This window comes from Haliotis cracherodii, unplaced genomic scaffold (genome assembly GCF_022045235.1).
Source record: "Haliotis cracherodii isolate W230 unplaced genomic scaffold, xgHalCrac1.p SCAF_6, whole genome shotgun sequence".
Taxonomy (NCBI): domain Eukaryota; kingdom Metazoa; phylum Mollusca; class Gastropoda; order Lepetellida; family Haliotidae; genus Haliotis; species Haliotis cracherodii.
The window spans coordinates 27,759,586-27,776,916 of NW_027266319.1; the positions used below are offsets into that span (position 1 = coordinate 27,759,586).

A 17,331-nucleotide genomic window follows, 5' to 3' on the forward strand; every position below is an offset into this window, starting at 1 on the left:
CATTTTTTCAAGTATTTATTGTATATACATGTATAAAAATCACAGGCACACACGCACGCACGCACTCACACAAGCAAGCAAGTGCGCACGCACACGCACACACACACACACACACACACACACACACACACACAGCAGTCCCTAAGTAATGAGGCTCTGATGTTGGTCCTAAAAAGGGTCACTGTTGCAGGTATTGTTTTAACAATAAACATTACAGAAGAGCTTTTTGTGTTGCTGTGCGCAATGATGGGGCCAGGACTCCCGTCCAAGGATGTAATGGGATGCTGCAGAATTAAATGGAGAGAGGTATGACTCATTAAATCATCAAGGATATTGTTAGCTTGATAAATCAATCGTAATAATAAACAATCTCCCCACTGTTCTGAAAATTGGCAAAAACTGTTGTAATCAGTTATGCATTTTAATAATCGATATTAGTTTCCTCTTCAAAATATTTGTGTAATCATTTAAATCAGGTTTTGATTTTGAAAAAAGAGATATTAGTTTTAGTTGTTTGGTGTGGCCAAATGTTTGAAGTTTGGATGTGATATTAAATTATTTGATCAATTGTAGTCAGGTGAGATTTATTTGGGGATAATATTTCCATAACTTTTAAGTTATGATGACAGTGTAGATAGCCTGGTTTCATCCTCTGGTGGTTAAACAGTCAATAATAAATGCCTTTCATAAAGATTAATATTTCCTTAAGCAGCTCACATTTTTTTTTTTCAACAAGGATAACATCATTCTGTTCACTGTTAGTTTAACAAGCTTATGTTTAGACTGAAATGCACCCTTGCCAATGAGAGATTGAAATGTGTCAGTGTTTAATGATGGACTACTGTATTTTTGTGTGTATTAGTGTGTGTGGCTGTTAGTGTGTTTGTGGGTGCATGCAAGTTCATAAAGATTGGGCTTCACTCAATGTACCCATTCAGGGTACAAAACCCTTGTGTTTGATGTTGTGAAATAATAGGACAATGCTTTAACTACTGGGCTATCGCAATGACCATCTCAGAGCTGTGCATATGTTGATGTAGTCTGTCTGTCTCTCTGTTTCTTTCTCTTTCTCTCTCAGTCTTAGTCTCTGTCTCAGTACAGTCTCAGTCTCAGCTGTCTCTGTCTCTGTCTCAGTCTATGTCTCTGTCCCTGTCTCAGTTTCAGCTGTCCCTGTCTCTGTCTCAGTCTATGTCTCTGTCCCTGTCTCAGTTTCAGCTGTCTCTGTTTCAGTCTCAGTTTCAGCTGTGTCTGTCTCAGTCTCAGTCTCAGCTGTCTGTCTCAGTCTCAGTTACAGTCTCAGTTACAGTCTCAGCTGTTTCTGTCCCTGTCTCAGTCTATGTCTCTGTCTCAGTCTCAGTCTCAGTTACAGTTTCAGCTGTCTCTGTCTCAGTCTCAGTTACAGTCTCAGCTGTCTCTGTCTCTGTCTCTGTCTCAGTCTCAGCTGTCTGTCTCAGTCTCAGTTACAGTCTCAGCTGTCTCTGTCTCAGTCTCAGCTGTCTCTGTCTCAGTCTCAGTCTCAGTTACAGTCTCAGCTGTCTCTGTCTCTGTCTCAGTCTCTGTCTCTGTCTCAGTCTCTGTCTCAGTTACAGTTTCAGCTGTCTCTGTCTCAGTCTCAGTTACAGTCTCAGCTGTCTCTGTCTCTGTCTCTGTCTCAGTCTCAGCTGTCTGTCTCAGTCTCAGTTACAGTCTCAGCTGTCTCTGTCTCAGTCTCAGCTGTCTCTGTCTCAGTCTCAGTTACAGTCTCAGCTGTCTCTGTCTCTGTCTCAGTCTCAGTTACAGTCTCAGCTGTCTCTGTCTCTGTCTCAGTCTCTGTCTCTATCTCAGTCTCTGTCTCAGTAACAGTTTCAGCTGTCTCTGTCTCTGTCTCAGTCTCAGTCTCAGCTGTCTCTGTCTCAGTCTCAGTTTCAGCTGTCTCTGTCTCAGTCTCAGTCTCAGTCTCAGTCTCAACTGTCTCTGTCTCTGTCTCTGTCTCAGTTTCAGCTGTCTCTGTCTCTGTCTCAGTTTCAGTCTCAGGTGTCTCTGTCTCAGTCTCAGTTTCATCTGTCTCAGTCTCAGTCTCAGTTTCAGCTGTCTCTGTCTCTGTCTCTGTCTCAGTTTCAGCTGTCTCTGTCTCAGTCTCAATCTCAGCTGTCTCTGTGTCAGTCTCAGTCTCAGCTGTCTCTGTCTCAGTCTCAGTTACAGTCTCAGCTGTCTCTGTCTCAGTCTCAGTTTCAGTCTCAGCTGTCTCTGTCTCAGTCTCAGTTTCAGCTGTCTCTGTCTCTGTCTCAGTTACAGTCTCAGCTGTCTCTGTCTCTGTCTCAGTCTCAGTTACAGTCTCAGCTTTCTCTGCCTCAGTCTCAGCTGTCTCTGTCTCAGTCTCAGTCTCAGTCTCAACTGTCTCTGTCTCAGTCTCAGTCACAGCTGTCTCCTTCTCTGTCTCAGTCTCAGTTTCAGTCTCAGCTGTCTCTGTCTCTGTTTCAGTCTCAGCTGTCTCTGTCTCAGTCTCAGTCTCAGTTTCAGCTGTCTCTGTCTCAGTTTCAGTTACAGTCTCAGCTGTCTCTGTCTCTGTCTCTGTCTCAGTCTCAGTTTCAGCTGTCTCAGTCTCAGTCTCAGTTTCAGTTTCAGCTGTCTCTGTCTCAGTCTCAGTCTCAGTCTCAACTGTCTCTGTCTCAGCTGTCTCTTTCTCTGTCTCAGCTGTCTCTGTCTCAGTTTCAGTCTCAGCTGCCTCTGTCTCAGTCTCAGTTTCAGTTTCAGCTGTCTCTGTCTCTGTCTGTGTCTCAGTTTCAGTCTCAGCTGTCTCTGTCTCAGTCTCAGTTTCATCTGTCTCAGTCTCTGTCTCAGTCTCAGTTGTCTCTGTCTCTGTCTCAGTCTCTGTCTCTGTCTCAGTCTCAGTCTCAGTCTCAGCTGTCTCAGTCTCAGTTTCAGCTGTCTCAGTCTCTGTCTCAGTTACAGTCTCAGCTGTCTCTGTCTCAGTCTCAGTTTCAGTCTCAGCTGTCTCTGTCTCAGTCTCAGTTTCAGCTGTCTCTGTCTCTGTCTCAGTTACAGTCTCAGCTGTCTCTGTCTCTGTCTCAGTCTCAGTTACAGTCTCAGCTTTCTCTGCCTCAGTCTCAGCTGTCTCTGTCTCAGTCTCAGTCTCAGTCTCAACTGTCTCTGTCTCAGTCTCAGTCACAGCTGTCTCCTTCTCTGTCTCAGTCTCAGTTTCAGTCTCAGCTGTCTCTGTCTCTGTTTCAGTCTCAGCTGTCTCTGTCTCAGTCTCAGTCTCAGTTTCAGCTGTCTCTGTCTCAGTTTCAGTTACAGTCTCAGCTGTCTCTGTCTCTGTCTCTGTCTCAGTCTCAGTTTCAGCTGTCTCAGTCTCAGTCTCAGTTTCAGTTTCAGCTGTCTCTGTCTCAGTCTCAGTCTCAGTCTCAACTGTCTCTGTCTCAGCTGTCTCTTTCTCTGTCTCAGCTGTCTCTGTCTCAGTTTCAGTCTCAGCTGCCTCTGTCTCAGTCTCAGTTTCAGTTTCAGCTGTCTCTGTCTCTGTCTGTGTCTCAGTTTCAGTCTCAGCTGTCTCTGTCTCAGTCTCAGTTTCATCTGTCTCAGTCTCTGTCTCAGTCTCAGTTGTCTCTGTCTCTGTCTCAGTCTCTGTCTCTGTCTCAGTCTCAGTCTCAGTCTCAGCTGTCTCAGTCTCAGTTTCAGCTGTCTCAGTCTCTGTCTCTGTCTCAGTTTCAGCTGTCTCTGTCTCAGTCTCAGTCTCAGCTGTCACAGCTGTCTCTGTCTCAGTTTCAGTCTCAGCTGTCACAGCTGTCCCTGTCTCAGTTACAGTCTCAGCTGTCTCTGTCTCAGTCTCAGTTTCAGTCTCAGCTGTCTGTCTCAGTCTCAGTCTCAGCTGTCTCTGTCTCAGCCTCAGTTTCAGTCTCAGCTGTCTCTGTTTCAGTCTCAGTTTCAGCTGTCTCTGTCTCAGTCTCAGTCTCAGTTACAGTCTCAGCTGTCTCTGTCTCAGTCTCAGTCTCAGCTGTCTCTGTCTCTGTCTCTGTCTCAGTTTCAGTCTCAGCTGTCTGTCTCAGTCTCAGTCTCAGCTGTCTCTGTTTCAGTCTCAGTTTCAGCTGTCTCTGTCTCAGTCTCAGTCTCAGTTACAGTCTCAGCTGTCTCTGTCTCAGTCTCAGTCTCAGCTGTCTCTGTCTCTGTCTCAGTCTCAGTTTCAGTCTCAGCTGTCTCTGTCTCAGTCTCAGTTTCAGCTGTCTCTGTCTCAGTCTCAGTCTCAGTTACAGTCTCAGCTGTCTCTGTCTCAGTCTCAGTCTCAGCTGTCTCTGTCTCTGTCTCAGTCTCAGTTTCAGTCTCAGCTGTCTCTGTCTCAGTCTCAGTTTCAGCTATCTCTGTCTCAGTCTCAGCCTCAGTTACAGTCTCAGCTGTCTCTGTTTCAGTCTCAGTTTCAGCTGTCTCTGTCTCAGTCTCAGTCTCAGTTACAGTCTCAGCTGTCTCTGTCTCAGTCTCAGTCTCAGCTGTCTCTGTCTCTGTCTCAGTCTCAGTTTCAGTCTCAGCTGTCTCTGTCTCAGTCTCAGTTTCAGCTGTCTCTGTCTCAGTCTCAGTCTCAGTTACAGTCTCAGCTGTCTCTGTCTCAGTCTCAGTCTCAGCTGTCTCTGTCTCTGTCTCAGTCTCAGTTTCAGTCTCAGCTGTCTCTGTCTCAGTCTCAGTTTCAGCTATCTCTGTCTCAGTCTCAGTCTCAGTTACAGTCTCAGCTGTCTCTGTCTCAGTCTCAGTTACAGTCTCAGCTGTCTCTGTCTCAGTTTCAGTCTCAGTCTCAGCTGTCTCTGTCTCAGTTTCAGTCTTAGTTTCAGCTGTCTCTGTCTCTGTCTCAGTCTCAGTTTCAGCTTTCTCTGTCTCTGTCTCTGTCTCAGTCTCAGTTTCAGCTATCTCTGTTTCTGTCTCTGTCTCAGTGTCAGTACTCTGTCTCTCTATGGTGGTAGACTGATGCAGACAGATAAGCAGATATAGACACAGCATTTGCGGATCCATCACTTGAACCTGGTCTGGCACTGGGATCTCTGACTGGTCTGCTATACAATCACAGCTAATGTACTTCCCAGGAACATAGCAGGAAAATACAGTTGATGGTAACAGAGTAGTTAAACATGGCATGTTACTATGTGTAGCCTTCAGATGATGGTTATCTCGATACAGATTCAGCTCATGTACAACGACCGACCGACCGGTTTATGCAGACTTCTAAACTATTCTGATACACTCAACTCAAATGAATGTTGACACATACTGGGAAAGACTGAAGCTATAAAGTCAGTTACCATGGATATTGACAAACGCATTAGATGTAATAAACACCTAATATATTCCACTGAAGCCATAATAGACTGATGGCAACAAACATGGTTGTAGGTTCTTCATGTCTGAACCATTCCTAATCCACAAGTGTCAAGACTAAATATTTTAATCGTCCATATGATACCACACAAAAAGCTACTAAAAATAAGAGCCAAGTTGGGGCTAGTAAGACAATACACAATTTTAGTGAGTGAGTGAGTAAGGTTTTATGCCACTTTTAGCAATATTCAAGTAATGTCAAGTAATGTCATGGCAGGAGAGACCACATATGTATTTCACACATTATACCCATGTGGGGAATCAAACCCGGACCTTCAACATTATGAGCAAGCACATTAACCACTGGGCTACCTTACTATTGAAATGTTTTGGCACAGGATATACAGTATGTTTGGTTTACTTACTAATGATAACTGCGAGTGCAGTTAATACAGCATTGGTTATTGTTTACAAACTATATTATTCATGGACAAAACAATTCCTCTGAGGCCAGAATTTGCCTCATCGTGATCCCAGCAGCAGGTGCTTGGAGCCGTAATCCATATTTGATCACCTTGGTGTATTATTGTTGTAGCATTGTTTGTGTTTGTAATAGACATAGAGATACAGCACAGTGTCAGCATCCCTCAGTGAATGTCAACCAGTATTTACACATACCCACAGGAGATCTTAGGTTCCTGGCCTGGGAATGTTCTGTAAAGTGATGTTAGCGCTAAGATGATTGTGACCATAATTTTATCATTGCTGAATCTCACAACAATACAGTGCTTCTGAAGTCAACGGGTATTTACACATACCCACAGGAGATCTTAGGTTGTTGGCCTGTCCTGTCATCAAATACCTTTGTGAAACCTCCGTTAAGAATCTTGCAATTCCATTGGTTAATTCGTACTGAAAAAATACATTTCAATGTCGACCCCCAAATCATGTGACACTGACCTTGAATATTGACTCATCTGCGAGAAAACAAGATGGTGTCTGGTGCTAACATTTCACGGTTCACAGCTAGGTTACTGCAATGAAACAGAGGAAGGCTTAGAGACTTCATAACATAACAAATGATTACTCTTGATGGGGTCAATATGCAAAAAATATGTACCCAAGGACCCGATCCAGAGGTGGTCTGACTAGTTTGTAGAATAGTATGCTCCTGAAGTCAGAAAGTATCTAGTCAGAGAGCACAGGCAAATACTTTCATCCAGTGGGTGGTCACTATTGCGGTCAGGTAGAATACATATATTTAAGAAATGAACGACTTGTGGTCGGCCCGAGTGGGTTTTTCTCCATGCAGTGTTTTATTGTATGATAAGCAATGCCCATGAGTTATTTATTTCTTCTTTGAGATATCAACATTTTGTACAGCCTCTTTAAGGATGTTTATTATATTTACAAGCTTTAAAAATATTTACCCAAATTTTAGTAATGACTCCCTGAATAGAATCTGACTTCAGAAATGTCAGAGAGGTCCATTTTTCGACCAGGTGGGTTAAGTTTGGTATTCTCCTCATATTCTCACAATCCTCACGTCAATTGTCTGTACCTTTTCTCCTAATACCGATCATTTGGCCACTTCGTTTTCCCATAGATGTAGCGCAGCTACAGGAATGGGGAACAACTTACTAGACACTTACCTAAAAAAAGTAACATTGTCCTATATATATGACGTCATCAAGTTGCGACCGCATATTTGATTCTCCGTCATTGATGACGTCATGATAGAACAATGTTTTATCGTAAGATAAACAACATTTTGTTCTTCATTATTCTTTGTGACTTTTCGTGTAGCTATCTAATATGTTCTGATTAACAGTGATTGATCTAATATGTTCTGATTAACAGTGATTGATCAGATTGTTCCATACGAAAACATATCCAGCAATAGCAATCAGCTGTACCAAAGTGCTACCCTTATGGTTATTAATTTATTTCACATATATATAGTAAAGCTGCAACTAAAACAACATGATATTGGAATAAATTATTCCTCATAAAAATATTGTTACAGATACAATTCTTCACATCATTGTATAAAAATTCTTTAAAGTAATATGACTGGGTACTTTTTTACCGAATCAACGGTAGATTCCGAGAAACGAGTGCAAGCTGATTGCTGCTTTTGGCTTAGTTTACGAGACAATACACACAGTAATCAAAAGCTCTGCATGTAAAACAATGCCTAGCAGAACAGGAAATACAATTTAATCAGTAAATCATCATGTGTAGTGATTTCAATTTGATTTCAAATTTCAAATTTGTATTGACCAAGTTTGATTGTTATGATCTGTTCATTTCCCTGAATTTGCTGAAGAGATACGATTTAATTTTTTTATCCGGAAGACAAACGCATTTTTATTGCAAATGTAGGGATTGTGTATGCGCTGGTGACGAACTTCATTCCTATTTGCTTTATAGACGGGGTGTATAAATTAGCAGCGATTCTGAAGTCTTGTACAGGGGGGTCGCCTTATATGTGGGGTAGCTTTATAAACGGGAATATACAATACTGTATAGATATTATAGAGTGTGAAACTCTCGTACTTCTTGAAACTTGACTGTATGAAGCATACAGTATATATGAAATTGTGCAATCTGCTTCAAATGTGAATGGTGGAGTTTGTGCAATCTGCCATGTGTAGTTCGTGGAACTCGAATATTTGCCTGTACTCTTAAGATAGATGGAGAATTTGTGCCAGTACTTAATCGGGATATAAACATACTGTCGCCTTGCAATATGTTTATATCTTGATAAAGTACTGGCAACCATCCTCTATCTTTTACATATCCACAGTAGATCTTACATTCCTGGCCCTTTATTTTCTTCCGAAGTTGTGAAGTATCTACGTTTTCCAAAAGGGAACCGCAATATTGGTATTTTAATTACACACAACATTAGTGTAAAAAACACCAAATAGGCCCACTTAATAGGTTATCTGAGTTCTGTCACCTGTAAAAACCTTCTCATTAAGTCTCATTTTGCCATGATGTATGCTCATCAATGTCAGTTTTTATGATTGTTCATTATGAGCAAAGCTTGGGGAAAAAACGTTCTGTTCTATTCTGAAAATGATGAAGCGCAGCCTCGTCTTGGTCGTTTTTCATGATGATATGTTTCATAGTTTAATACTCAAAGGTCACTCGGTGAACCCTGTACGTACTGTTTTTAAATACAAGTGTATTTCAAGACACGAGTGAGACACCACTGGCTACTTGCATTTGCTTTCATATTTTGTTCTAGTATGGGCGGAAAGATTTACTTGGCTAAGTTTTAAGCTAAGGGGTTAATTGGCAGACTTCAGCAATTTTCTTATGGTCTCTGCCCAGATAACTTTATTACCATGTGTACATATAGTCGGTCAAACACCAAATGAAAGACTGCAAGACATATGGACATTAAACACTAAATGAAAGACCTCAGGACATATGGACATTAAACACTAAATGAAAGACCTCAAGACATATGGACATTAAACACCAAATGTAAAGACTATATGCCATATGAACATTAAACACCAAATGTAAAGACCTTAAGCCATATGTGCATTAAACACTAAATGTAAATACTATATGCCATATGAACATTAAACACTACATGTAAAGACTATGTGCCACATGAACATTAAATACCAAATGTAAAGACTATATGCCATATGAACATTAAACACTAAATGTAAAGACTATATGCCATATGAACATTAAACACCAAATGTAAAGACCTTAAGCCATATGTGCATTAAACACTAAATGTAAATACTATATGCCATATGAACATTAAACACCACATGTAAAGACTATGTGCCATATGAACATTAAACACAATTTCTTATGGCTGCCTTGTCCTTTGCCTACTTTAAGGTGAAAGGATGGCATCTGTAAAAGATGATTGTGATTCCTCATTGCTTTTGGCTTTTGGCTATTCAAAGCATCAAGTCTGGGTGCTCTCCCACTTTACAAGAGCACCTCTCACTCATGCACAGTCATTACAGAATTATCTCCCTTTATACGAAGCAGTCCCAAGCTCCTTCCCAGCGTGTGACACCTTCGTTACACTCTCGGTAACATCGCTGCCACCAGTGTGGGCGCGGCCATTACAAGAATCTTGAAATTTGCCCTCTAACCCCAAACGTATTAACGTCGATACTTTTGTTTATGTCTTTGGGAATGCCATCATATTTCATTTTGAAAAGGTTTACGACTGACCATGTTTTCCAGATGAATTTACTTTGTTGTTTTAATAATCAGATTGGTTCGAGATTGCAGACTAATGGAAAATCAACCAACTTCTCCCTTACATTCTTACTATATCAATAACACGATAGTTTTAATGAAACAGAAATTCAAAATGACAAACGAAGAAAGTTATTTAGCAGCGATAAGTGTATTCGGCGTCACGACAGTGGTCGCTTGTTTGTAAACATAACGGTCATTCGTTTGCGAGTTCAACTCCAAGCATGGTTGTGGCCACCTTTTCACAGTGGGGAGTTTTGACTGGTGGCAGCGATTGTATAAAGAACTCCGGGAACGTACTATCGCTGTGAGGAGCTTGGAAGCAGTCCATGATCATCCAAATATTGCAAACTGCTGGTTGGTCTAGTGAAATCTACTAGCAAATTTGCAGAAATAGATTCTCACCATTCATACTCTTGTCATATATTGATGACTCATCCCTTTATTTCCTGATAATGTTTATCATCATCTTTTCCATCCTCATCAAATTTACTGATTTCACTGTGGTTTGTTTCAGGAGTCCTTCCAACCCTGACCAGAATCTAATCAAAAGAATTGTCGCCTTAGAAGGAGACTTGGTGAGGTGAGTGCCATTTAGCATTCTTGTTCAAGAGCCAGCATGCCATTGTAGGTTTCATCTATGAGGCCAAATCAACGTTATTGCAGACTTTTTGTCAAAGAATTACAGAAGCAAGCAGGGACCAGCTTAGTTTCTGACATTGGTATTCCAGCACCCATAGCTGAAATTTAGGCTTTTGATATTTCTCATGGAAGGTCAGCTCTGTTTATGTTCCATATTTGACGTAATAAGTGTCATGGGCACTCTTAAAATTAGAAATAGGGTGTGCTTATTATACATAATTTCGGTGTAAAAAAAACCGGAATTTGAAAGATCGTAAATTTTGTGATTTGTCCAATGCAGAAAACGATGGATCTCAGTATTTTACCTGTTTATAGATATATATATGTCTCTTACAAATAATACTGTGTGCATGCTTGCACGTATTAACTTAAATATCTACTAGGACTGGGATGAGTCCAAATTTACTACCTGGGTACCCACCCCACTATTACTCGACCCTACCCGGGTACCTGCTGATGGTCTCAAGAGATAGGTACAAATGTCTGATTGGGAATAGTTTGACCTAGCCATGGCCAAAATTTATTTTGATACTCATTTAAAATGATCTGGTCATGCATACACTGAAGTTACCCGTCCCAGCCCTAATATGTACATATTTGTGATAACACTATTGATGAGTTAAAAAGATCGTTGACTCCATTGTTCTGAACGGGAAGTAATGGTAATCAGCGGGTAAAGTTGAAAAATAAAATATGAAAATGTTTTTATGTTTGTGATTTTGAAATATTTCCTTATATCTCTTACCTTTATTTTTCTTTGATAATGATGATATATTTAATGTTTATTACCACTTCTTTGTTTCAGAGACTCATTTGTGAAATTAACGTTATTATATATATTTGTTCTCAGAACGTGTTTGTTATGTTGGCTGTGGTGCTGGCCATGACAGGTCACCAGTTCAGCAACTGATATATCCAGCTTTTGAATGAAAATACTACAAATACCTGAACTTAATTTATAAACATGTTCTGAAGAAACCATAGGAGAATATCCTAAAATTTACATCTATTTTTTAATTAATCTTAGTTTTAAGAAGTAACATAACTTCACAAATCACTACTGCCACAGGCTAATTTGCAGATCATGTGACCAGACTTTTCTCTCATTTTAAACAGGTGCTGAAATTAGAACAAACTGTGGCTTTACATATTGTTTTGCCTAAGTATATAGATATACTCAGAGCTCCAGATAAGCTTTTGGTGTTGTGGGTATTTTACCCATGCATTTTAAAATCATTGGGTATCAGTAATTCTGTCTGGGTATTCAAATTTCTGTTACCCACTAGTTTTTACACATGTGGGTATTTAAGTTAAATATTTAAAAACACTATTCATCTAGTCCCTGCAAACTTGGTTCGAGAGCTTTATAGGACTCAAAAATACCACAATACCTCCACAAGAAAGTGTGATGGCAAATGATCATGATGTAACTGTCATCTTGGAGTTTGGCAAGGTTGACGGAATGCCCGTTTATAATTTCAAAATAAGTTGCTGATTTGCTAATCGAAAACGCAGGGTTACTTCAGAATATTTTGATGATACACACAAGTTTTATTTTTGTAGCGTATCTGTAATGTTGGTTGCTTATTTGATACACTTGGATTTTATTTTACTGCATATTTCTGCATTTCTGATGCATATTTTACGCAGATACACAGCTTATCTGGAGCTCTGATACTACTAAAATTGGGACAGTAGCCTGATTTGTTACTTCACTGGTGGGCTATGTCAGATAACAACTATTGTGTCATGTGACAGTAGCCTGGTTTGTTGCTTCACTGGTGGGCTATATCAGATAACAACTATTGTGTCATGTGACAGTAGCCTGATTTGTTGCTTCACTGGTGGGCTATATCAGATAACAACTATTGTGTCATGTGACAGTAGCCTGATTTGTTACTTCACTGGTGGGCTATATCAGATAACAACTATTGTGTCATGTGACAGTAGCCTGGTTTGTTGCTTCACTGGTGGGCTATATCAGATAACAACTATTGTGTCATGTGACAGTAGCCTGGTTTGTTGCTTCACTGGTAGGCTATGTCAGATAATAACTATTGTGTCATGTGACAGTAGCCTGGTTTGTTGCTTCACTGTTAGGCTATGTCAGATAATAACTATTGTGTCATGTGACAGTAGCCTGGTTTGTTGCTTCACTGGTAGGCTATGTCAGATAATAACTATTGTGTCATGTGACAGTAGCCTGGTTTGTTGCTTCACTGGTAGGCTATGTCAGATAATAACTATTGTGTCATGTGACAGTAGCCTGGTTTGTTGCTTCACTGGTAGGCTATGTCAGATAATAACTATTGTGTCATGTGACAGTAGCCTGGTTTGTTGCTTCACTGGTAGGCTATGTCAGATAATAACTATTGTGTCATGTGACAGTAGCCTGGTTTGTTGCTTCACTGTTAGGCTATGTCAGATAATAACTATTGTGTCATGTGACAGTAGCCTGGTTTGTTCCTTCACTGGTGGGGCTATGTCAGATAATAACTATTGTGTCATGTGACAGTAGCCTGGTTTGTTCCTTCACTGGTGGGGCTATATCAGATAATAACTATTGTGTCATGTGACAGTAGCCTGGTTTGTTCCTTCACTGGTGGGGCTATATCAGATAATAACTATTGTGTCATGTGACAGTAGCCTGGTTTGTTGCTTCACTGTTAGGCTATGTCAGATAATAACTATTGTGTCATGTGACAGTAGCCTGGTTTGTTCCTTCACTGGTGGGGCTATGTCAGATAATAACTATTGTGTCATGTGACAGTAGCCTGGTTTGTTCCTTCACTGGTGGGGCTATATCAGATAATAACTATTGTGTCATGTGACAGTAGCCTGGTTTGTTGCTTCACTGTTAGGCTATGTCAGATAATAACTATTGTGTCATGTGACAGTAGCCTGGTTTGTTGCTTCACTGGTAGGCTATGTCAGATAATAACTATTGTGTCATGTGACAGTAGCCTGGTTTGTTCCTTCACTGGTGGGGCTATGTCAGATAATAACTATTGTGTCATGTGACAGTAGCCTGGTTTGTTCCTTCACTGGTGGGGCTATGTCAGATAATAACTATTGTGTCATGTGACAGTAGCCTGGTTTGTTCCTTCACTGGTGGGGCTATGTCAGATAATAACTATTGTGTCATGTGACAGTAGCCTGGTTTGTTGCTTCACTGGTGGGGCTATATCAGATAATAACTATTGTGTCATGTGACAGTAGCCTGGTTTGTTACTTCACTGGTGGGGCTATATCAGATAATAACTATTGTGTCATGTGACAGTAGCCTGGTTTGTTGCTTCACTGGTGGGCTATGTCAGATAATAACTATTGTGTCATGTGACAGTAGCCTGGTTTGTTGCTTCACTGGTGGGGCTATGTCAGATAATAACTATTGTGTCATGTGACAGTAGCCTGGTTTGTTACTTCACTGGTGGGGCTATATCAGATAATAACTATTGTGTCATGTGACAGTAGCCTGGTTTGTTGCTTCACTGGTGGGGCTATGTCAGATAATAACTATTGTGTCATGTGACAGTAGCCTGGTTTGTTGCTTCACTGGTGGGCTATGTCAGATAATAACTATTGTGTCATGTGACAGTAGCCTGGTTTGTTACTTCACTGGTGGGGCTATATCAGATAATAACTATTGTGTCATGTGACAGTAGCCTGGTTTGTTGCTTCACTGGTGGGCTATGTCAGATAATAACTATTGTGTCATGTGACAGTAGCCTGGTTTGTTGCTTCACTGGTGGGGCTATGTCAGATAATAACTATTGTGTCATGTGACAGTAGCCTGGTTTGTTACTTCACTGGTGGGGCTATATCAGATAATAACTATTGTGTCATGTGACAGTAGCCTGGTTTGTTACTTCACTGGTGGGGCTATATCAGATAATAACTATTGTGTCATGTGACAGTAGCCTGGTTTGTTGCTTCACTGGTGGGGCTATGTCAGATAATAACTATTGTGTCATGTGACAGTAGCCTGGTTTGTTGCTTCACTGGTGGGGCTATGTCAGATAATAACTATTGTGTCATGTGACAGTAGCCTGGTTTGTTGCTTCACTGGTGGGGCTATGTCAGATAATAACTATTGTGTCATGTGACAGTAGCCTGGTTTGTTGCTTCACTGGTGGGGCTATGTCAGATAATAACTATTGTGTCATGTGACAGTAGCCTGGTTTGTTACTTCACTGGTGGGGCTATATCAGATAATAACTATTGTGTCATGTGACAGTAGCCTGGTTTGTTGCTTCACTGGTGGGCTATGTCAGATAATAACTATTGTGTCATGTGACACTAGCCTGATCTGTTGCTTCATTGGTGGGCTATGTCAGATAACAACTATTGTGTTATGTGACACTAGCATGATCTGTTGCTTCACTGGTGGGATATGTCAGATAACAACTATTGTGTCATGTGACAGTAGCCTGATGTATTCCTTCACTGGTGGGGCTATGTCAGAGAACAATTGCTTGTGCCTGATCAGCTGATGTTGTGTTGCAGGACTCTTGCATACAAGGAGGCAGTCGTCCACGTCCCTTCAGGCCACTGCTGGGTGGAGGGAGACCATCACAAGAACAGCATGGACAGCAACTTCTTCGGTCCAGTCAGTGTCCATATTATACCGTTCAACACATGATAGAGATATGTCGTGTCCATGTCGAGGTTGATGATACAGATGATAGCTACACATTAGATACAAGGGCTGTATCATGATACAAAACGTTGTGGCCATGGATGTGTTGGGCTTGTCTTGTAGGATGTAGGTGTGTCAGTATGGGGATTCATTTATGTCTCAATACCACATGATCAGTAGGCTGTGGTGACCATGGATGTGTTGGGCTTGTGTTGGGGTATCTAGAGGTGTCAAGTCAGAGTAGGAATTCATTTACGTCTCAATACTACGTTGTCAGTCATAACATAAGGTAATCCAGTGGTTGAGCAGACAGAAAAAGACATGTACTAAACCATCCGAAGCAGAAGCAGGCAAAGGGGGAGTCCGTCCGATCATCATTATTGTTGAAATTGTGCAGCACTCCAATCAGTGGGAACCTGTTTTAACATCCATCCGTTTTAACATCCAGGAAAAGGGGATTCCCCATAACTCGTTTATGGGGGGGAATAGGTCTTCAGCAACCCATGCTTGCCGTGAATGGCAACTATCCTTGTTGTAAAAGGCAACTAACGGGATTGGATGGTCAGGCTTGATAACTTAGTTGGATTGCATGGATTGATGCTCATGATGTCAATCACTGGATTGTCTGCTCCAGACTCGATTAATTACAGTCCACCATCATATAGTTGTAATATTGCTGCATGTGGCGTAAAACAACAAACACACACACTCTGTTTATCATTAAGTACATTGATTAGATTAGATAACTGAGATCTTGTCTCTGTTTCCATTAAGTCTGTCATTTATTTATCATTAAATACATTGAATATTTAACTGAGAACATGTCTTAATTATATCTGGATTTCTGTTGACTGGTTAGCAGGAGATGCATTGATCAGATGAGTGACCCCATGCTGTTGTTTGCAGGTGTCCCTGGGCCTCATCAGTGCCAAGGCCTCCCACATAGTGTGGCCTCCGTCTCGGTGGCAGAGGCTGAGGGTCCAGGCCTCCGAGGATCACCGCGTCAATTCTCTCGATACCTTTCTGGAATGCTGATGATGTCCCGAGTACTAGTTATATATCGAGACTTTCCATGATTGTCAGTTGAAATGTGATGGATGGAAAAGTCATCTTTATCCAGTATGTGTTCATTAGTTGATATTAAGAATCAGTACAGAAGTGTCAGTGTGTTAGTCTTGTGTGAGTGAGAATAGATTGTATACTTTGTGATAAAATATTGTACATCTTCCAGATCAGGAGTGAGTGGTATATATATGATACAGTCAATGTGTAAAATCAGTCAATTTGCAAAATGTCAATTTTCACTCAGACAATTTACAAAATGCCTCATTTTTTATAACGAATTCCATACAATTTTATGTTGAATTTCATCTCCCAGTGACTGAAAATGGTAGGATTAAAAGAAAATGAAAGTCAATGTATATGTTATATATTTAAGCCCTTTTTATCTTAATAGTTTTTTGTAAAACGACTGAAATACTTTGTCATTTTGTAAATTGCCTAAGAGGATCACATTTTTCACATCAACTGATTGTACACAATAATTGTAACGTATATATATGACATTATTGTCTGACATTTCACCTTCAACAACAGCTGAACATGTCCTTGATAATCTATGTTACAGAACCGTAGATTTAAACTGCTGTCAGCATTGTATGTTCTACACACAACCCTGGGGAAGCCCTCAGTACACTGTATGTTCCACACACAACCCTGGGGAAGCCCTCAGTACTGTATGTTCCACACACAACCCTGGGGAACCCCTCAGTACACTGTATGTTCCACACACAACCCTGATGAAGCCCTCAGTACACTGTATGTTCCACACACAACCCTGATGAAGCCCTCAGTACACTGTATGTTCCACACACAACCCTGATGAAGCCCTCAGTACACTGTATGTTCCACACACAACCCTGGGGAACCCCTCAGTACACTCCATGTTCCACACACAACCCTGGGGAAGCCCTCAGTACACTGTATGTTCCACACACAACCCTGATGAAGCCCTCAGTACACTGTATGTTCCACACACAACCCTGGGGAAGCCCTCAGTACACTGTATGTTCCACACACAACCCTGGGAAAGCCCTCAGTACTGTATGTTCCACACACAACCCTGGGGAAGCCCTCAGTACACTGTATGTTCCACACACAACCCTGATGAAGCCCTCAGTACACTGTATGTTCCACACACAACCCTGATGAAGCCCTCAGTACACTCCATGTTCCACACACAACCCTGGGGAAGCCCTCAGTACACTGTATGTTCCACACACAACCCTGATGAAGCCCTCAGTACACTCCATGTTCCACACACAACCCTGGGGAAGCCCTCAGTACACTGTATGTTCCACACACAACCCTGATGAAGCCCTCAGTACACTCCATGTTCCACACACAACCCTGGGGAAGCCCTCAGTACACTGTATGTTCCACACACAACCCCTGGAGAACTCCTCAGTACACTGTATGTTCCACACACAACCCTGGGGAATCCCTCAGTACACTGTATGTTCCACACACAA

At 41.3% G+C, this 17,331-nt stretch overlaps 1 protein-coding gene across 3 annotated transcripts in view; it reads left to right on the top strand.

Moving 5' to 3' along the window:
* LOC139445860 (mitochondrial inner membrane protease subunit 2-like) overlaps nucleotides 1-16,576 on the top strand; it is a 138,264-nt gene extending 121,688 nt beyond the window's left edge. For all 3 annotated transcript variants that reach the window (XM_071227090.1, XM_071227089.1, XM_071227091.1), the window contains exons 5-7: nucleotides 10,037-10,102; nucleotides 14,668-14,770; nucleotides 15,707-16,576. In XM_071227090.1, the coding sequence (XP_071083191.1) occupies nucleotides 10,037-10,102; nucleotides 14,668-14,770; nucleotides 15,707-15,835 (298 nt within the window). In that variant the 3' untranslated portion in view covers nucleotides 15,836-16,576. The remainder of the gene's footprint in view (nucleotides 1-10,036; nucleotides 10,103-14,667; nucleotides 14,771-15,706) is intronic.
* The last annotated feature ends 755 nt before the right edge of the window (nucleotides 16,577-17,331 follow it).